Source organism: Oculina patagonica, chromosome 6, assembly GCF_052425735.1.
Source record: "Oculina patagonica isolate OP01 chromosome 6, crgOcupat, whole genome shotgun sequence".
Lineage (NCBI taxonomy): Eukaryota > Metazoa > Cnidaria > Anthozoa > Scleractinia > Oculinidae > Oculina > Oculina patagonica.
Genome location: NC_135763.1, coordinates 22,966,267 through 22,987,176, shown reverse-complemented (window position 1 = coordinate 22,987,176; position 20,910 = coordinate 22,966,267). Strand labels below are relative to the sequence as shown.

The window sequence follows — 20,910 nt, the reverse complement described above, 5'->3', positions numbered from 1 at the left end:
TACACAGATCATCTTTCTGTGAACGTATACCAAAAAATGTTATAGATAACATAGCACAGTGGTAAGAGCACTCGCCTACCACCAATGTGGCCGGGTTCGATTCCCGGACCCGGCGTCATGTATGGGTCGAGTTTGTTGTTGGTTCTCGTCCTTGCTCCGAGGGTCTTTCTTTGGGTTCTCTGGTTTTCCTCTCTCCACAAAAACCAAAAACTGCTAAATTCCAATTCGATCGGAAATCCGAGGGCCACAGGCTTGTCAATCGTTGACTGTTACGTGCTCCCCAGGTAAAATAAGGTCAATTTATTTTATTAATCGGGCGTGGCCGATTTATAGTTTACCCTTTGGTCGTCCTAGAGCGTAGTATCCTGGCGCGGCCAAAAAGACGTAGCTTGGGGTTGCTACAAAACCGCTACGGGTGACGCATACCGCAATGGTTTTCATTTTAGTTTTGACAGGAAATCGTTGCAGGCACACTTGGTCGACTTTTGGGTTAATGTGTAATCAGGTTGTGTTTTTTTTCTTCGGCGGAAGGACAGAGAAAAAAGCTTACAATCAATCAATCAATCAATAAAATTTATTTACCCTCGGAGCTGACGAGAAGATAAGATTGAACTTTAGTTTTAAAACATTTATTTCTTTCATTCTGGCAGCAGCAGATGAAATTATATTAAAAACCAAGCGCTAAGCTGTGATAGCGAGCAGGGTGGCCGAGAACTGGCAAATACGCAAACGTCGCAAGAAAAAAAATTCGAAGTAAATTAAGACCAAAAAATACAACGGTTCAACGAAAAGTTAACTAAAGCAGAAAGCTGAATTATTCTACGTTTCACATGCCAAAAATTAGCTCGTATGGTGGGGGCTTTTGGATAAAATACGAATTTAACTACATCCATGGGCAAAGTACAGTATGGGGCCCAGTTCTCGGCCACTTTTGACGTAAACTTGTATTTCTTACCTCAGAAGAACCGCAGGAACTTGAAATTTCTCCCAGAGCTAGCTACATTATTCAGCTTTTTGGTGTAAAGCTATCGACCGATCAAAAATTAATTTGCCCGAGCAATAATAAAAATAAAAGCTCCATTTGTGGGCCCAGTTCTCGGCCACCTTGGCCCAGTTCTCGGCCACTAAAAAGCTAGCTTGTGCGTAATTATCTGTAAAAAAAATGCTCAATTAATTTTCACAGTCATAAAATCACTCTGTAAACCTATTTATGTTATATCGATCCCAAATTATTTTTATGAGGCTTTGTTTTACTTTAGAAAAGAAGGATTTTAACGCGCCTAGCTAGTTGCCTATGTGCAGGTTCTGGCAAAACCGCATTGTGTGACCCGTGCATTTAGATGGTTTATTTTGCAGTGAAAAGGTCTTGAAAGATTTAGGTGTTGTAGAAATAATAGACAAGACAAGAGTCAGCTCAAAACTTAGAGATAAGATTGAACTTTAGTTTTAAAACATTTATTTCTTTCATTCTGGCAGCAGCAGATGAAATTATATTAAAAACCAAGCGCTAAGCTGTGATAGCGAGCAGGGTGGCCGAGAACTGGCAAATACGCAAACGTCGCAAGAAAAAATTTCGAAGTAAATTAAGACCAAAAAATACAACGGTTCAACAAAAAGTTAACTAAAGCAGAAAGCTGAATTATTCTACGTTTCACACGCCAAAAATTAGCTCGTATGGTGGGGGCTTTTGGATAAAATACGAATTTAACTACATCCATGAATTTTAAGGAGCGTAAACAAACAAATTTTTCGGGAATGCAAATTCACCTACCTCCGCGTAAACTCGACGTGTGAGCTTTCTATATCGAATTGAACGATCAAACTCAAGATACTTAAAGCACATGAATCAGTCTATCGTTTGAAGGAAATACCTTTTTCTTTTAATTCAACTGGAGTGTGAAAAAACGCGTTAAACACAAAGTGGCCGAGAACTGGACCCGGCCGAGAACTGGGCCCCATACTGTACTGATATTCACCATTGTGAAATTGCACTTACTTTGACAAGTTAAAGTTATTTTTGTAAATGAAAAAGGTAACGTCATTGATGTCACGCCGTGTTTTTTTTTAGCAAACTAGATGGTTTACTGGTTTCTGACTATGAATGGGGGTGTGATCTTGCGGTATATTTTTTGAGCCTGACTCCGCCGTAAAACTTTTTTTTTATTTAGCAAGAACTGTGTCGATTTTCATTTCTGAACAATTGGTCGTCAAGTCGTTTGTCACAAAGAGTAGAATGTTTGTACAGCATGTTTTGGAATTATTTTAGATTTGGTTAGTAAGACGCTTCTGAAGACCTGAGCAAAACATTGGGAATGTACAGTATTAATAGGAACTTGAATGGAATTTTTCACAAGTTGGATTAAGGTATCAACTGAAAAAAATGGACTTCAAAATGAGAACTTGGATTTTGTTGTAATTAAATTTTATCGCGGATTGGATGCATAATATCACGGCTTTGAAAGTCTTCAAATAATTAGAAAGGTTCCTTTCTTCCTTTTTATCTTATTGTTATTTTCATGTATTGATTATTCGAAAGTGGTTTTCGTTGATACGAAAAAAAAACGGGTTTTCACTGAATTGCTTGAAGTATTTTTAGACGTGATAATATTGGCTTAATCAAATACTTGTGCACGAAATATTTGTTATTCTTTTGTCTTGAAACTTGAGGAAATTGAAATTTTTGTTTGACAGTAGTGTATGAAAGGCATTTTATAGAACTGAATAAAAAATAAGAAACATTGATAAAGGTTATTTCAAAGATTTATTTTGCCTGATTTTGAAGGGTTTCAGGAGTTTTAAAGAGTGCTGGTAAACGGCTGTATGTTGTTTGTGATTACGGATCTTATTTAGTTTCGAACGCTCTAATTTTTGAAAGGTTAAAACAGGTTAAAACCGGGCGGTTTCATGAGTTTTTTGGGTAGAAAGGTACGGTGGTGGTCAAAAAAAATGTTTAGAAAGGAATGACTGTAGTAGCACGTAAGTCGGAGGTTTGCGTGAGTCACGGGGTATAGTATGCGTGAGCTGGATTTCCGGCGTCATAACGGCATGTTTTGTTTACTGAAAGATACATAGTTAGTTAGCTTAGTCGGCTTGGGAAACTATTTTAAAAATGAATGTTGTAATAGTTATTATAGTTCTATTCCATTAGTCTCGGCGCGCTACCTCGCCGCGAAGGATGAAAATGCTAGTGGAAAGAGGTACTGTAAGAAAGTATAATAATAGGAGGAACTTCTTTGTAGCTCTGAATTAAGACGTATGATAAAATTTTAGAATAAGAAACTTTCGATATATGGTTTTATATTCTTTGTGGCGATTTTTTGAGATGCTTTTCTTCGTGTGTGACAGACACAGGACAGAACGAGAGGTGGATGAGAAAGATGCCGAAGATGAATAGGCACCGAAAAACGACAAGAACCGTCAAGGACTTATCTTTAGAGGGCGGGGAGTTTTGGCATACTGTATTTCGAGGACTGGACTGGACTAGTAAAACGCGGACTAGTAAAACGCGGACTTGTAAAACGCGGACTAGTATAACGCGGACTAGTAAAACGCGGACTTGTAAAACGCGGACTAGTAAAACGCGGACTTGTAAAACGCGGACTTGTAAAAGGCGGACTAGTAAAACGCGGACTAGTAAAACGCGGACTTGTAAAACGCGGACTAGTAAAACGCGGACTTGTAAAACGCGGACTTGTAAAACGAGGGCTTGTTAAGCACGGACTTGTAGAACGCGGACTTGTAAAACAAGCGCTTGTAAATCGGATAAAACTAAACGGTTTAGCGAGCGAAACAATTTGTGTTTGAAGCTTTTGTGTGTTTCTTCGACGGCATATTTCTAGCTTTTTTGAGCACTCTATGGTCTGTTTTAGCGTGGAGATGTTTTTTTGCAGTATAGCACATGTTCGTTCTGCAAACCCCTACTAAAACAACGGGATTGATGCTATGAGTTGTGTGCATATGTTTCTTTCTTTCCACTACTTGACGTCTGTTGAATGCAGTCGTTTGTATTGCTCGCACGAGGTAGAACGGGGCCCGTCCAGAAATCAACAGTCAATGGTAAATAAAGGTGACGGGCCTACACGACTCCTACGTTCGTGACATTAGAATATTTGCCGTTAATTTTTCGGTCTTTCGACCTTATTTGCCTCTACTTCTTTCTGAGGGTACTGTTTTAATTTGGGGGCAGTATGTGGTAAATAAAGGTGACGGGCCTACACGACTCCTCGTTCGTGACATTAGAACATTTGCCGTTATTTTAATCGGTCTTTCGACCTTATTTGCTTCTGACTTCTTTCTGAGGTTACTATTTTTTTTGAGACATTATGTATTGAAGAGAGCCGTAAGATGATTGTGGCCAAGGAAGTGTCTAGAGGCGTTTTACAAGTCCGCGTTTTACTAGTCCGCGTTTTACTAGTCCCGTTTTATGTCCCAGTCCAGTCCAGTCCAGTCCAGTCACGAAATACAGTATGCCGGGGAGTTTTAGTATAAACAAAAACGTCTGCAAGTCCCAAAAACGAAGTCTTTCTATGCAGGCTGAATTCTTTTTTGGTTAAACCGGCGGTCATGTAGGTCTACAGAGATGCATATGAAAATTCGTAGCTGAGCAGCAATTAGTGAGAGGTATTTCAGGGATCTCTCGGATTTTGGCGCGTGGGATCAGCGATTAGAATCTGAGACGCCCATGGTGGGGGATGGAGGTAGGGGATGAATTGGGCCTAAAAGAGTCACGTTTGATAACAATTAAGAGGTGGGGGCGGGAGATAGAGACGAGGTCTGGGACCGAATAGTCATGTTCCGACAACTTGTGCCCAGAACAGGTGGTTTATTTTGCGGGCGCGTGAAGCGCGATACAGCGAGCGCGAAGTGCGAGGGCGAGCGTGAAGCGCGGAAAACTTGCAATGCGATTAAGTTACGATTTCATAAAGCCTTCATCAATTGCTATTACAGTAATGGTATGAAACAAATGTTCAATCATTCATCAACAAGTTGTGATCATTTTCTTGACAATAGTAGTTCCCCGGTAAACAGTTGTAGTACTGTCCCATCAAAGTGCAATGGCTGGAAAATACCGAAAAGCACACGACCTTCAGGTGAAACCGCACCTTACAGTATTACCAATACACTGCACTTTGCTAAGTCTTAAAACTTTACATTTTCTAGTCGTCTACTTCAATCGTTTATTTGTATTGTGTGAAATACATTTATAAATTGAAACCATCATGTCATTAAGTAATAATGCAATCTCGACAACGTTCTAGATATTATATTATGCACACTAATACAGCTCATGCAAGCCCTGTGACTTACACAAACACAGTCGGACTGAGTGCTACTTAAGTAACTGCTTCGTGGTTTCTGCTGTACTGAACCCTGCCTTTCAAGGCAAAGCGCCCGATTTTAAGCTTCTCAATCTAGTTCTTGTTTTTTAACTTAAATTTAGGTGGCTATGTTCAATTTGCACTTTAGCAAGAGTGGGTGTAAGGGAAATGTAGGTGTAAATGGCATAGCAACGACCAGAAAGGCAAAGAACATTTTTTAACATATTGGCATTCTATACAGCTTAACGATAAGTGAATGTTAAACTTTGAATGTAGGAAATGAAAAATTGTAGGGTAATGGCATAGCAACGACAGAAGGAACATTGAGAAAAATTTAAAACTAGGGTTAAAGTTTTTTATCCATATATTTTTGTTATGGACATAAAAAAGAATTTATAATTTTTAGAAAACTTCTGTATGTGGAGTCCAGAGCCACCTTAAATTTATGAAAAATTGACGTAGCTCCGAATCCTGTCTACATATTTTTTTTTAAAAAAATTGGCAAAAATGTTCAAAAATGGGCAAAAATGTTAGGTAAAAATATCAAAATCAAGAACTTCCACCGAGTAGTTTTTGAGTTATTAGCCTCAAAATAGGGTATCTTTGACCTCATATGATGTTGCAACGGCAATTTTGACGTCTCAATGGCCTCAATTTCCTTATCCGTAGACCTTGCATAAGTTTGTTTTCAAATATTTCTCTTAACATTATTGGTATAGCTGCGATAGAACACCAAAGACGGGCATGTCTTATTCTGAGTAAACTATTACTAGCCACCTTAAAACGATGACCAAATGCTTCGCGACATTTTGTACGGAAAGTTTTTTTTGGCGTTTTCGCTTTTCTCACGATGCCATAATATGTACTTATTGACTGAGTGGGAGGGCCGGACGGGAAAATATTTGACTCGAGGTCAGGATGGATACAGACGCGGCAGCCCGTTTCGCGCGCATTTTGAAAAGCCAATGGTAGCTCGTAATTTGTTTGGGAAGCCAGTAAAGTGCATTTGAGAAGTTTAAAAACTTCTGTTAAAATTGTCAACCAAATCTCCAAGTTTTAGCTCCATTCCAAGAAGATTTAAATCCGACTAAATGCCTCGTACATGATTGCAGTAAGTAGAAATTTCAAAGGAAACGTTTATGAAGGACTACAACAAAGAATTTGCACGACGTTTCGGCTAGTCTTGCTCGTCTCTCGGCGAAGACTGAATTTATCCTGATTGAACAACTTAGCGACGTTTCTTCTGAGCCGAAATTCACAATTGGTTTGAACGAGAGGATTAATTAATTTTCCACCAAGAAGGATTTTGGATATTAAAAACAACATTAGATCTTAATCTACGAAACTACATAAAGACTTGGAAAGGGATTGTACTGGCAGTTCAGGATTTTGCTTCGCTTCGTTTCCCTTCGGCTTCAAGTTGTTTTGTTTACCACGGATCATAGGATTCATGAACGTCTGCTGTTGCTGCTTAGTCCTTGAATTCGTTAGTTCCTCGACGATGTTGAGCTCTGCATTACAGTTGATGTCCAAATTGTGCTTAAAATGCTTTGTGAAAACAAGCGGAAAACTGTGTCATTATCAGGTTAGTCGTAAACATGTACTCGCATTTTGTTTGTTGTGATTAAAAATTACGCAGCAGAAAGAGAAATTTGAGTTTACTTCGCTTTTGCATTTTGTCTTCAATGTTTATCATGACTTCAAACCAGGATACGTCTTTGTCCGATTATGTTGGTTTTTTTTGACGGCTTTTATTTCGATTTTATTGTTGTTGTCAGGAGTATTTCTTCATCAATTGGCAAGTTTAAACACGTTTTGTTTTCATTTTTGCGCCTGCAAACTACATCGCTTTCTAGATAGTAAAGTTTTGATAAACATGTTGGACATTCTTTGCCTTTTAGAAAAATCTTAACTATATATGGTTTATCTGAATTCAAAGCTGTGGAATCATTTGGTTCCAATTCCGGCATCTCGCAGCAGTAGCGGGGCCGTACGCCTTTCTAGTGGGGCCGTACGGCTTTTTCCGGCCCTGCTAGAGCGAGGCGTACGGCCCTCATACGGGACTTTTTTTCATGGAAATTGCGCGCGGGTCCGTACGGGTCATATGATAATATACTTTGTTTACCCCCTCAGAATTAACATTTGCAGAAGCATTGTCTTCAGTTTCTCTGGGGACGACTGTACGTCATTGTAAATCCCAAGAGAAATTCAAAACAATGCTTATGCATTTATTTATTTATTTATTTATTTATTTTTTTTTTTTTGGGGGGGGGGGGGGTGGGAGGTAAACAAGGTGAATTATGGGAACGGTGAAAACATCGAATTAAAGAATTGTAGACTAAAAATATCAACAGGATTACAGGTTTTCAACTACAAATACATTCCTCCGATGAATCTACCTAATATATCTTTTTATAGTTTATAAATATTTTGAATTGTACACAAATCGATCGTCATCGAAATCCGTAGTGACATTTCTTTGGAGCTGATATGTTTGTGAATGTATGTTACTGACTGGTTTCTGTTTATTGAAATATCAAGGAAACTGTCTCAGTCTTCTACGGGAAAAAAGGGTACTCGTCACGTTGCTTTTATATAAAAAAAATCTATTGTTATAACGTGGATGAGCCACATTCAGTACATTGACTGAAACATACTTTCATTACCTAAAGTCAAATACGAAACATAATCTCAATTCATTTAAATATTATGCAGCGAACAAATGGAATATGCTTCCAGACGAGGTTTGGCACCAAGGACTTTAATTTATTAAGCTAATACGAAGTCTCGATTTTAAATCTAACTGATTTTAATCCCGTAATATATTCTTGTAAATAGTTGATATTTTTTATTATCATATGATCCGTACGGACCCGCGCGCAATTTCCTTGGAAAACCATATGAAAAAAAGTCCCGTATGAGGGCCGTACGCCTCGCTCTAGCAGGGCCGGAAAAAGCCGTACGGCCCCACTAGAAAGGCGTACGGCCCCGCTACTGCTGCGAGATGCCGGAATTGGAACCAAATGATTCCACAGCTTTGAATTCAGATAAACCATAGTTAAGATTTTTCTAAAAGGCAAAGAATGTCCAACATGTTTATCAAAACTTTACTATCTAGAAAGCGATGTAGTTTGCAGGCGCAAAAATGAAAACAAAACGTGTTTAAACTTGCCAATTGATGAAGAAATACTCCTGACAACAACAATAAAATCGAAATAAAAGCCGTCAAAAAAAACCAACATAATCGGACAAAGACGTATCCTGGTTTGAAGTCATGATAAACATTGAAGACAAAATGCAAAAGCGAAGTAAACTCAAATTTCTCTTTCTGCTGCGTAATTTTTAATCACAACAAACAAAATGCGAGGACATGTTTACGACTAATGCACCTATCAATGTTAAGCCCGAGGGGGGGGGGGGGGTCGGGCTAACCACGGGAATTTGATCGTGAGGTAGGTCCCCAGGGTAGGGATTTTGATCGTACGTGATGGCCCCAGGGTAGGGATTTTGGTCATATATAGAAGGTTTGAAGGACATCTGACCACCTTTCATGGGGATTTTGACCAATTATTTTGTCCCGGGGGTGGGGAATTTGACATTTTTTTATAGAAAATGTCAAAATCCCCACCCCTTGCCCGACCCCCCCCCCCCCTCGGGCTTAACATTGATAGGTGCATAACCTGATAATGACACAGTTTTCCGCTTGTTTTCACAAAGCATTTTAAGCACAATTTGGACATCAACTGTAATGCAGAGCTCAACATCGTCGAGGAACTAACGAATTCAAGGACTAAGCAGCAACAGCAGACGTTCATGAATCCTATGATCCGTGGTAAACAAAACAACTTGAAGCCGAAGGGAAACGAAGCGAAGCAAAATCCTGAACTGCCAGTACAATCCCTTTCCAAGTCTTTATGTAGTTTCGTAGATTAAGATCTAATGTTGTTTTTAATATCCAAAATCCTTCTTGGTGGAAAATTAATTAATCCTCTCGTTCAAACCAATTGTGAATTTCGGCTCAGAAGAAACGTCGCTAAGTTGTTCAATCAGGATAAATTCAGTCTTCGCCGAGAGACGAGCAAGACTAGCCGAAACGTCGTGCAAATTCTTTGTTGTAGTCCTTCATAAACGTTTCCTTTGAAATTTCTACTTACTGCAATCATGTACGAGGCATTTAGTCGGATTTAAATCTTCTTGGAATGGAGCTAAAACTTGGAGATTTGGTTGACAATTTTAACAGAAGTTTTTAAACTTCTCAAATGCACTTTACTGGCTTCCCAAACAAATTACGAGCTACCATTGGCTTTTCAAAATGCGCGCGAAACGGGCTGCCGCGTCTGTATCCACGAATAGAAAGAAAAAAAAATTCAGTCAGGTCATATGATAAAATGCTTATTGACTGAGTTAGGTCGGGCCGGACGGGAAAATATTTGGCTCTCGGTCAGGACGCACGGACCTCGCTGCGCTCGGTCCGTACGTCCTGACCTCGAGCCAAATATTTTCCCGTCCGGCCCTCCCACTCAGTCAATAAGTACATAGTATTTAATGTATTTTCATGGAGAACCTGTAAACTAGCTTTTGAGCTAAGTATTCTATCCATGTAAAATAAAGTTATCTATCTATCTAAGGGCCTGTTTACAAGCAGGTAGGGTAACCCTAGGTGCTAGGGTTACCCTATCAAGAGGGTTAGAAGATAGCCCGGGTTTACAAGCAAAATTCGCAGGTAGGGTAACCCTACTTACCCGGGTCAACTTACACCGGTTACGCTTCAGTTAACCTTGTAAAATTTTGTCGTTAGAAACTGTTATTCGAAAATAATTCCGTTCCAGTGCAAAAATACGACAAATTGCGAACGAACACGATGTTTCTTGGTCACAATTCGCTGTTTTTGTCGGTATTTTTAAACATATTTAGCTTTTTGGAGCCAAAATAAAGTTGTCCCGGGTAGGCGAGTTATCCCTAGCAGAGCGTTTACAAGGCGCTAGGGTTACCCTAGCAGCTAGGGTAACCCTAGCACTCAGCTAGGGTTACCCTAGGTGCTAGGGTAACCCTAGCGCCTTGTAAACACGTCGATGAAAAAAAGAAGAAATGTGGGAGCGCTAGGGTAACCCTAGGTGCTAGGGTAACCCTATGTGCTAGGGTTACCCGCCTGCTTGTAAACAGGCCCTAACTATCATCCTCGGAGACCCAGGGGCAGTAAGTGGGGCGAGGGAAACGCGAGAATGCGGGTAAAAAAATAGCGTTATATGCCGATTTTTTCCCCCGCAGTTTCGCGCTATTTTTTACCCGCATTTTCGCGTTTCCCTCGCCCCACTAACTGCCCCTGGGTATCCGAGGATGTCTAACTGTCTATCTAGACCAAGTGCAGATGTGATGAATTCGTGTAACAAGTGTGACTATTGGATTAAACCCGGTTAATAAGACCATGATTTTTAACTCTGCCTGCAGTTAAAATAATCGACAGTTAGTTTCCTTTCTCACAGTGCAATATTTTTAGAAATTCCTTTCGCATAGCGCGGTTCATCACTCCGTATATTATTGGGTTTATCCACGAGCTGAACGATGCAAATAAAACTCTTAATAACGCAATAGTCGAAGGAAGTGGCAATTGGAAAGCGTATTCTAGAATTAATATAGCAATTGTCGGCACCCAGCAAGCACAAACACCCACAACTGCAGCGAATAATATCCGAGATGTCCTGACTTCCTCGGCTCGCCTGTGTTCAGAGGTGTTCCCACGTTGCAAAGATGGCGCAACGGCATTGTTGTGTTTTCTTATAGCGTAAAAAACGCTCCCGTAACCAATAACAATGCACAATGATGGAAGAGCAATAAAACAACCAACTAGCAGCAAAAACACAACCAGCTGGGACATGTTTCGAGGTAACACTTCTCTGCAGTATAAATTATCGGGATGCCATTGAAATTCGACATGGGCTACCATGACAACCAGGATACCCAGAAACAATGCGATTATCCAGACTAACACGAGAGATACCACGGTTTTCTTTTTCGTGAAACGAGTTTGATAATATTGAGGCTTGACAATGCAAAAATATCGATTGATTGCTGTAAGAGCCAGAATAAAAATTGATACAGCACCCCAATAGTACGACATGAAACCATTAAACTGACAGAAGTTGTAATCAAAAGGCCATTCGCGTAAAGCCGAAGCAATCGTAGAAAATGGAAACACAAAAATGGCCATTGACAAGTCTGAGAGCGCGAGCGCTAACACGTACATGTTGGTGATGGTTCGAAGTCTTCTATTGCGATACATGGCGAGACAGACGAAAATATTGCCTGTTAACGACAAACATATCAAAACAACCATAAGCGATGTGTGTATAGCAACTCTGATCACACTTCTTGTATCTGCTATTCCTTGGGAGGCCGCCATTGCAAAACGTAAAATTGTCACACGACAGACTTAAAAGTGTCAGAAGGGTGTTAAAACGAAATCAAATAAAATATTAAATTTTTAATTAAAGTAGTCCAAATCTAGCCTGCTGAATTGTGGGCAAAACTCCAGATGTGCATCTTTTTAATAACACGTAGTCCTAAATTACCTTTTTGTTTTTACAAATGCCACGGCATTATTTTGTGATTTTTGTAAGGAAGAATGGCTATGGAAGATTCTCTTTCTATTGTGCATTTTGTTTTATTCCGCGCTCAAAATCTGAAGTACTCCGGATATTAATTTGTCGCTTTGCTGGATACAGGGCAGTTCAATGCAAACGATTCGAACCTCTTATTGAAAACTGTGCGCTCTTTGCTTTAGAGAACAACTCGTTCTTTTTTCTGTTTTCTTTTTTAAATTAAAACTATGACTTAGAGTAACATTACTTTTAACCAGCTGTCACTGAATATTAAGTGTTGTCTAAACAGTATCTAAATGCTGGCTGGGGGCTTCCTCAAAGCCAGGCATTTCAGCTTCAGAAATGGAATTTGCCGGAATTCCCCATGTATTTCTTAGAGTTGGCGAAATTGCGAAATTGTATGGTTCAAAGGAGGAAAATACAAGCCTTAAAATTATAGCGCGGAAACTTTCTATTTTCACCCCACTCTCTCTATCGCAATAAACCGAAATACGAATCAAAAACTTTCTGAACTTTACATAATTAATCTGGCGCAATATTTAAACATGAAAAATTTTCCATCGCACGGAGATCGCAAAATTCCTGCTATTTAACTTCTGTTTAAAAACGCTTCAATGAAAACTGGGTGCTTTACGTTTCCGTCCGTGCCAAAAGAAAGGAACTTTTAAACCTACGCGAGTTGTATGATATTTTATGGAAGATAACAAGTAACCTTTGATCAGGCGCTCTTTCGCATTTACACGAGAGGCTAACTGTTCCCGGAAAAGATTTGCTTGACCCCCTCAGCTTTAATTTTAAGGCTTGTAGCAAAGATGAGACTGTTGCTCCCGCATTTGACTTTGTCTTATTAATGTTATTTTGCATGTTATTTCTTTTTTGTTATTTCTTTGTTTTCGTTCGCGTTCGTGTTTTCGTGCCATTTATATTCTGTTAGGTTTCTTATGCATAATTTCGCTTTGTTTCGTTTGGTTATTCGTGTAAGTTTCACCGTTGGTTTGTCATTCGTCCTCAAGGTTTAGTACCATTCGCTTCGATAGATCGCTTCTCGAGGATTTTTATGATTTATCGTCTGATCCTGTAGCCATACAACGTTTCAACCGTATCTCTTCGTAATTAACAGTGACTACTGTATTTCATCGACTTGTTAATAAACTTGTGTACGTACGCGTCTAAAATGTATGGCAGTCACAGAGACATTTCAGTGGGGTAGACCTCTGTACAGATCTAAGTAAACCTCGAAATTTCAATAGAAGAAAAGAATACTTAAAACCAATCAGAATGACAAATTTGAAGTAAATCGGAAAAGGTGTAAAATTTCGAAGAAAGACGTTAAGAATTTTACCACCTTAGTTTAAAAATACAACTGTCTTACTGATTGGTCATATCTCATAATGACAAACACACTGCCTTCACCTAAGCTTCCACTTTCTATGAATATCTCATATATGGTTGGCTTGTTGGCTTTGCTTGCTCTTCTAACTTGTGAATACGTCGCTAATGCTAACAAAGGCCTTGAAGTAGCGGACTAAGGAAGCGAACATAACCCAGAAACCTGGTGAAAGGCAGGACAAAAATGGGCTTTGTCAGAAGAAAGTCAACAATTTACGTTTCGTTATTGATTGCGGGTACTGTTACTGTAACACTAATCTTTTCCATTATCCCGTATTTGAATCGTTTCATTCCACTAAACAAACGGGACAAACAAGGTGCATTACATTTTAACGTGATTGTGCAGGCTGCATCGCCAATCAAGAAAGTGGAACCTCTTCCACACCGAACGTATTTAATATCTCGTAAACGGTGCACAGAAAAATTATTTCTTTTGATTATGGTGTTTACAGCCCCTGCTAACTTTGATAGAAGGAACATTATTCGGAAAACATGGGCCAGCGATCCATCCTTAAAAGCAAGGTGGAAAACGATGTTTCTTCTTGGCCAAGCCGTGGGTGACAGCACCGAGAAGAAGTATTTGGAAGATGAGGGGTTGAAATACGGTGATTTTATACGAGGAACACAGAATGAAAATTATTACAATCTAACATTGAAGACGCAAATGGGTGTTGAATGGGCGGCAAAGTACTGCGACTTTCAATTCCTTCTCAAAGCAGACGATGATGTATTTGTTAATCCTTACAGATTGATGGAATATCTTGGAAATTCCGACACACCGAAAACAGAGCTTTATTTGGGGCGCGTGGCCAGCAGTGGGATAGTTCATCGTAGGGGAAAATATGCAGTATCTGTGGAAGAATACAACGGAACTAGATATCCAGCCTTCTGCAACGGGCCAGCTTATCTGTTATCCTGGGATCTGGTTAATAAGTTGGTTGACTTGTTTGACGTTAAGAAGCCTTTGAAACTCGAAGACGTTTACATAGGTACATTAGTAGATAAGTTAGGGGTCAAACCAGTGAGACACCGGGGATTTCGTTTGTTGCAGTTTGGTTCAAGTTCGTGCAAACATTACTCTGATACTGTTGTTTACCATAAAGCCTCGATACAATGTACGGAGGAACTGTTCACCGAAGCAATGAAAGAAAGAGCAGAGGAGGAACTTACAAAATCAGGAACAGTAAATACTGGAGAAAATATTTCAAGACTGGAAATAATGACACCAAAAACAATATAGACGCGTTTAAACTTAGACAGTAAAATGTTTAAAACACATACACTTTTCAATCAAGAAAGCCCAACATAAACTGAACTACACGTTTCCTGTAAATAAGAGGCGGTGTGGTCCAGTATTGTTAATAACAGGCCTTTGTTTCTATTTATATTGTCATAACAAATGGTGTGTTCTGAAAATATGTGATTAAATACAATACGCGGTAACCATGGACTTGGGAGGTGTTGTATAGTACTAATAACAAAGTAAAAGCACTAAAACGTACATAATCTCAAAATAATCTAAACGTTGGTTAAATTTGAATAAACAAAATGTAGTTGGTTAATCAATCTTTTACAATATATTCTGCTTTAAAGAAAAAGTGCAATTGTTTTATCGGTGTAAGGAACGACATTTTATATTGCTAGACCTCTAGAATCGGCGTCAATTCTCAATCGGGAACGTTTGTGATTTGAGTCAAACAACTCTCGATAGCCCGCGCTACGATAGAGAAAACGTCAAAATAAAAGATCGGATATATTTCCTTCAGAATTCGAAACTTTTAAGAGTGGTCATCAGGTGTCTCACTGAGAAAAATTAATGGAAACATGACCAAAAACTCAATTTTTAATATCGCAAACCTGTTTTGTATTTGTTACTTCTGTAAAGTAGTTTGTGCTAGACTTCCCTGCAGTTTGGTAGCAACAGACAGCCAAATTTAAAATTTGCTTTATTTGCATAGGGAAATTAAAATGACTGAGCCTCTTACTTAGAAATTATATAAAATGCTAAAATATCTCTTCATAATAAACAAATAAGTAAGCCAGGGGTAAATATTTACGAATTCGGAATTAGCCAAGACCATATATTTGGCGCATCCCGTAGAAAACAGAAAAACATTTTAACATGCCACACTTCGCGTCTCGACGAAGGGCTGAAATTGGTTTTAGAAATTTTGACAGCTACACTGAACTGGCTTTGATATTTTGGTGTTCTTATTAATTTAGCGCACAGTGAAATGAAATAAAGTTACCATGAGAACATATAATTAGCGAAATCGCGCTCATAATCTGATTGGTTCGCAATCCAGGCTTCAAATTTCAAACATTGTTTGAATAAAACGCAGTTCCAAACGTCGCTTCAATTGAGACAAAAGCCTAAATACAAAAACGATTTACTTCATGTACAAGGAACTTGATCAAAAAACAACGCAGTTTAGAGTTGGATAAATTTTGCAGGCAAAATTTCGAGCATAATATATAGGCCATATTTGTGCCGTTTGTAGCAGGAATCATTATGTCCGTAGATAAATCTTAACTTTAAAGATTTTAAATCGACCCAACAGGTTGGAAGGACAGACCCTTTTCGGCTAAAAGTGAAACAGATCCAAACCTTAATTTATAACCCACCAAAATATCACCACGCACCAAGCTAACGTTAATCCGCCCAACTGAAATGACCCCTAAAATCCTATAGTCCATCAGCTGAGATCCGAAAATTTGGGTTCATGGCTCACTTTCGGGGAACAAACGAAACATGTCTTATCTTAATCCTTGCCTATTAAGCATCACAAAAATGTATGATAGCAAGGTTGGAACGGTAGCTTTCACTTATAAATCGAATTTTAGATTGGCTCCCCTATACGCTTCTTTATTTGGCCGCCATCTTGGATTTTTGCGGTGAAAAAGCTACAAAGCTGCCTGCATTCTTTTAACGTAAACGAATCGCTTTCAAACGCAAATTTAAAACTTATTGGAACTAACAACATGATTTCGTTCATTCTAGTGTTTCAAAAACAACAACGTGATGTCATATGTGACGTCGCCACTGCTGATTATTCTTCACAATATGACTGTTTGTACCACAAAATAAAGCAAAAAGTGCAGATTTAAAAATTATTTCACGATGAAAAGAGAGCGCGTAGATAAAATACCATTGCCATTCAAGTGTCTTGAATATGTCCCCCAAAAAAACAATCGTCATTTTCCAAACCAGCCCTTTATTTCAAACATATGGTCCCACGGACATGCAAAGTACTTTAAAAAAGAGGGAAGAGGTGCGAAGACCAGAAAAGTGGAGCTTTGCCAACGTACGAAACGTACGTCCGAGCTATGGCAATTAGCGGGGAGGAGTTGCAGTATCCGAGGTGATCATTAAAGATACGAAAGCATAAGTGTATCAGCTGTACGAGAAGACGTGTCAGAGTGTGGATGTGCTGTGCTATGAGATTCACGGCGCCAGGGAAAGTGAAGCCAGAGAAAAGCGAACGGCGCCAGAAAAAGTGAAGCCAGAGAAAAGTGAACGGCGCCCGGGAAAGTAAAGCCAGAGGTTCTCCCACCACGCGAGGCATCTCCACTAACCGAACTCAATGTTACAAGAGGAAATTTTCAAGCCACAATCTAGAGAAGAGCTACTGATTCCCTTCCGGTAATTCCTTCACCGCTCCAGAAGAGTTGAAAGAAGCATAGCAGCAGTGAAGGAGGACTTTATACGAGTGTGGCGATTCTGTCTGTTCTGTACTCAACAATCTCTTAACTGAGCCCTATTCTAACCTTATGCGTGGACGTAGCTATGTAATCTGATTTGGGGTATACTGATTAATGGTGTAGTATACTTGAAAAAACGTAGCATTGCGATGGAACGCCTTTATGGTAATTTTGTTATTTTAGATGATTGAGGAGCAAAAGGAAAACGAGCTGAAAAACAAAATGGCGGACATTGCGACCTCATTTATTGCGTACTTTGCTTTTATTACCGTAAACAATGCTAAAATAATGTCCCGAATATGTAGTACCTCTCAAATATATATCTAAGCAAAAAATCAGTAAGTATTTTAGAACGAATAAAAAAAATAAGGATTTTTGTTTTAAAATCCAAGATGGCGGCCAAAAGAAGGATATGAGAGCAAATTTCAAATTCGATTTACACAGTGAAAGCTACCGTTTTGTCCTTGCTATCACACAGTTTTATGATGCTTAATAGTCAAAGAGTAATATTAGACAAGTTTCGTTTGTTCCCCTTAAGTGAGCCATACAACCCCACTAGCTGATGGACTACTAAGGTGGGACATATCTTTTGGACGCGCTGACAGTTGGCGGATCATAGACCGCTTCTCAAGAGAACGATTTTGCAAATTCTTTTTCGGATTTCCCAAAAAAATCGATGAAATTCAAGGTTGGGTTTAAAATCCCTCTCCGTTTTTGGATTTTTATTTTATTGGGAAATCCGAAATCTGGATTTAAAAATCCAAGCCGGATTTCCCAATCAAATGCACTCTAGAACCTCTTTGTTTTCGAGTTGCAATTAATTCTGAAAATATTCAATCAATGAAACCTTTCATTATTGGGGATTTTCATCAAAGCACAGGCGTATCGGAGGTGCGGTGAGGCGGCTCCACTTTCCTTCATTATTGTTGATCTAGCTGCGACGCAGGCTATGTTGATCGAGAAGCATAAAAAAGGAAAAATAAAGGCTTCAAAACGTACGTATTGAACACAATTGATTTGAATTAAAAGAGGCGAGTGAAAAAAGGCGGGAACGGGACGGGTCTGACTTAAAATCCCTTGTCCGTCAGTTTCATTTCATCCTAACTAAACACTGAGAACGCTTGACGGAATATTCAGCACTCGCTCGTCCAAAATTACCATGATGTTTCAAGCAACCAACAGCGTTACCTCCCTTATGATTTGACGAAAAATCTTCTTATTCGGGGAGCAGGGATGGCGCAGTGGTGAGAGCGCTCGCCTCCCACCAATGTGGCCCGGGTTCGATTCCGGCCCGGTACCATATGTGGGTTGTGTTTTTGTTGGTTCTCGTCCTTTCTCCGAGGGTTTTTCTCCGGGTTCTTCGGTTTTTCCTCCCTCCACAAAAACCAACACTTCCAAATTCCAATTCGATCTGGAATCAGTGGGATCAAAGAGTACCACCTAGTGGAAGATCCCACTGTAAATTCCCATTTATTCATTTTATTATTTATTTATTTATTCTAATGAAGCATGTTATATATATTGAAGTGCAAATGTGCAGGCATTCCAGCGGGTCATAAAAAGAACTATGCTATACCAAATGGCACGCCTGGCACGGGGTATTTATATTTATTTTTTCAGGGAATAGTAAAAATCGAAAACCCCACCTAGTGTTTCAATAACGGCTCTTGTTCCCCCAACCGACTTGTGGTAATTCATGGGTGAGGTGAAATGTAAGATGTGAACAGGTGACATGGCCAAATGGCATGCACAGAATCCCAAACTACACAGATCGGAATGTTACTAGACAACGTGCTTAAACAGGAAGAATGAAATAAAACGAGAAAAACACGAACACAATCCCAGCAGTAAACGAGAAGTTTTATGATATTAAAACATAGCTGATACTGAAAACTGACATCCGCTTTGCAACAGATTGGTTATACGACTTATTCCATAAAAGCTGGAATGCCGAGACCATACCTGAAGACTGGTGCAGGGGACTGATCGTTAAACTCCCCAAGAAGGGGGATAGGACACAATGCACAAACTGGCGAGGAGTAACACTCCTCTCGATACCAAGCAAGATCTTCTGTAAAATCATTCATATGAGACTCAGTGATGCCATCGACACCATCTTAAGAAAAGAGCAGGCAGGCTTTAGACCAGGGGTAGGATGCATAGACCACATTTTCACGCTCCGGAATATCTTTGAGCAGTGTATTGAGTGGAACACCAAGGTACACGTGAATTTCATAGACCTGGAAAAGGCCTTTGATAGCATTCACAGAGACACCTTATGGAATATCCTGCTAGCCTATGGGTGCCCTGAGAAGATTGTCAGCATCATCAAACTTTTCTACAACAACTTCACTTGCAGTGTTATCCATAAGAAGAAGCTAACAGACTGGTTCAGTGTTAGGAGCGGGTTGCGCCAAGGTTGCGTCTTGTCTCCCATGTTATTCTTAGTAGCCATTGACTGGATAATGCGCAAGACAATAGGCAACAAAAGACGGGGCATCAGATGGACTCTGACGTCTTTGCTGGAAGATCTAGACTTTGCCGATGATGTGGCGCTAGTGTCTTCCACTAGAGATATTACAACGAAAAACATCAGACCTCTCGGTAGCTGCCAAACAACTGGGCTTGAACATCAGCAGAAAGAAGACCAAGACAATGCAGCTTACAGATACACCATTACCAGTGGAATTGGAGAATGAATATTTGGAGGAAGTAGAGGAATTTACTTACCTGGGAAGTGCTATGACAAAAAGCAATGACACGGTTAAAGACATTACCAACCGTCTCCAGAAGGCCAAATCATCATTTGTCCAACTGAATAAAGTATGGAGGTCACCAAACATCAGTGAAAAAACCAAGATAAAGATCTATAACAGCAATGTCTTGTCAGTACTACTGTATGGTGCAGAATGCTGGAGGGTTACCCAAAGAGACAGCCAGAGACTATCAGGTTTCCGCACTTCATGCCTGAGAAAGATATGCAGGATATACTGGCCCCAGAAGATCACAAACAAGGAACTCTATCAAAGGACAGGACAACGGGACATCACCATGGTAATAAAGCAAAGAAGATGGAGGTGGCTAGGGCATGTTATCAGGAAAGGTCGAGAAAGCATAACACGAACTGCATTAAGATGGACACCGGATAGTGGAAGAAGGAAGAAAGGACGTCCACGGGAGACTTGGAGGAGGACAATCGAGGCAGAAATGAAAACAGCAGGGAAGACGTGGAAAGAACTTGAGAAGGCAGCCATGGAAAGGGAGCAATGGAAATCGCTGGTCTCAGCCTTATGTGCCTCCTAGGCGCGAAGAGGATTATTTATTTTTTTAAACATAGTTGAATAGTCTCGCTCCTATGAGCTTCCTTTAGCTCAGTGCTAGAGCGACCAACCGGTGTGTGGAATGTCCTGGATTCCACTCATGTTGGGAGAATTTGAAAAAGATTTTCCCAAATAGCTTGTGTTATCGTCTGATTGATATTTTTCCATCTCAGTAATCTAATTTATTCCGCTTGTGAAATAAGATCGTGTTCCACAAGGAAGCATGTTTAATTATTGATATAAGCTCTAGAAGCCATTCAAGATGATTTAGAGCTCGTGCATAATTTACTTCAACATTGAAGCTACCACGACAGTCTACTTGTTCCAGGGGTAGCGTCCCGGGGTAGCGTTTATCATCCTCGATAACGGATCAAGGAGTGAACTATGCCGAGACAATTTCTATTCGTGCCTGGAATTCTTCGTTCAAGTTTTTTTTCTTTAGAATCTGAGAATATTATTAAGAAGAGCAATTTTACTGATTGTGGTAAGGTAAGCAAATAAACAATATACTCAGTAGCTGTAAACTTAATTTTTTCATTTCCTTCAAAGGCTGTGACGTTGAAAAAGTTTTAAACATTATGA

At 39.6% G+C, this 20,910-nt stretch overlaps 2 protein-coding genes across 2 annotated transcripts; both read left to right on the top strand.

Moving 5' to 3' along the window:
* Positions 1-13,490: 13,490 nt before the first annotated feature.
* LOC144657939 (beta-1,3-galactosyltransferase 5-like) lies at positions 13,491-14,546 on the top strand. The gene has a single exon (XM_078518276.1). It carries the CDS (start codon positions 13,491-13,493, stop codon positions 14,544-14,546), a length of 1,056 nt encoding a protein of 351 aa, XP_078374402.1.
* A 5,204-nt stretch (positions 14,547-19,750) lies between these two features.
* LOC144657938 (uncharacterized) lies at positions 19,751-20,311 on the top strand. The gene has a single exon (XM_078518275.1). The coding sequence runs from the start codon at positions 19,751-19,753 to the stop codon at positions 20,309-20,311; it is 561 nt and encodes a 186-aa protein (XP_078374401.1).
* Positions 20,312-20,910: the final 599 nt, after the last annotated feature.

Bases quoted from the DNA above. Each gene is read 5' to 3' on its own strand.
- LOC144657939 (XM_078518276.1), top strand. From the start codon at position 13,491: ATGGGCTTTGTCAGAAGAAAGTCAACAATTTACGTTTCGTTATTGATT.
- LOC144657938 (XM_078518275.1), top strand. From the start codon at position 19,751: ATGACAAAAAGCAATGACACGGTTAAAGACATTACCAACCGTCTCCAG.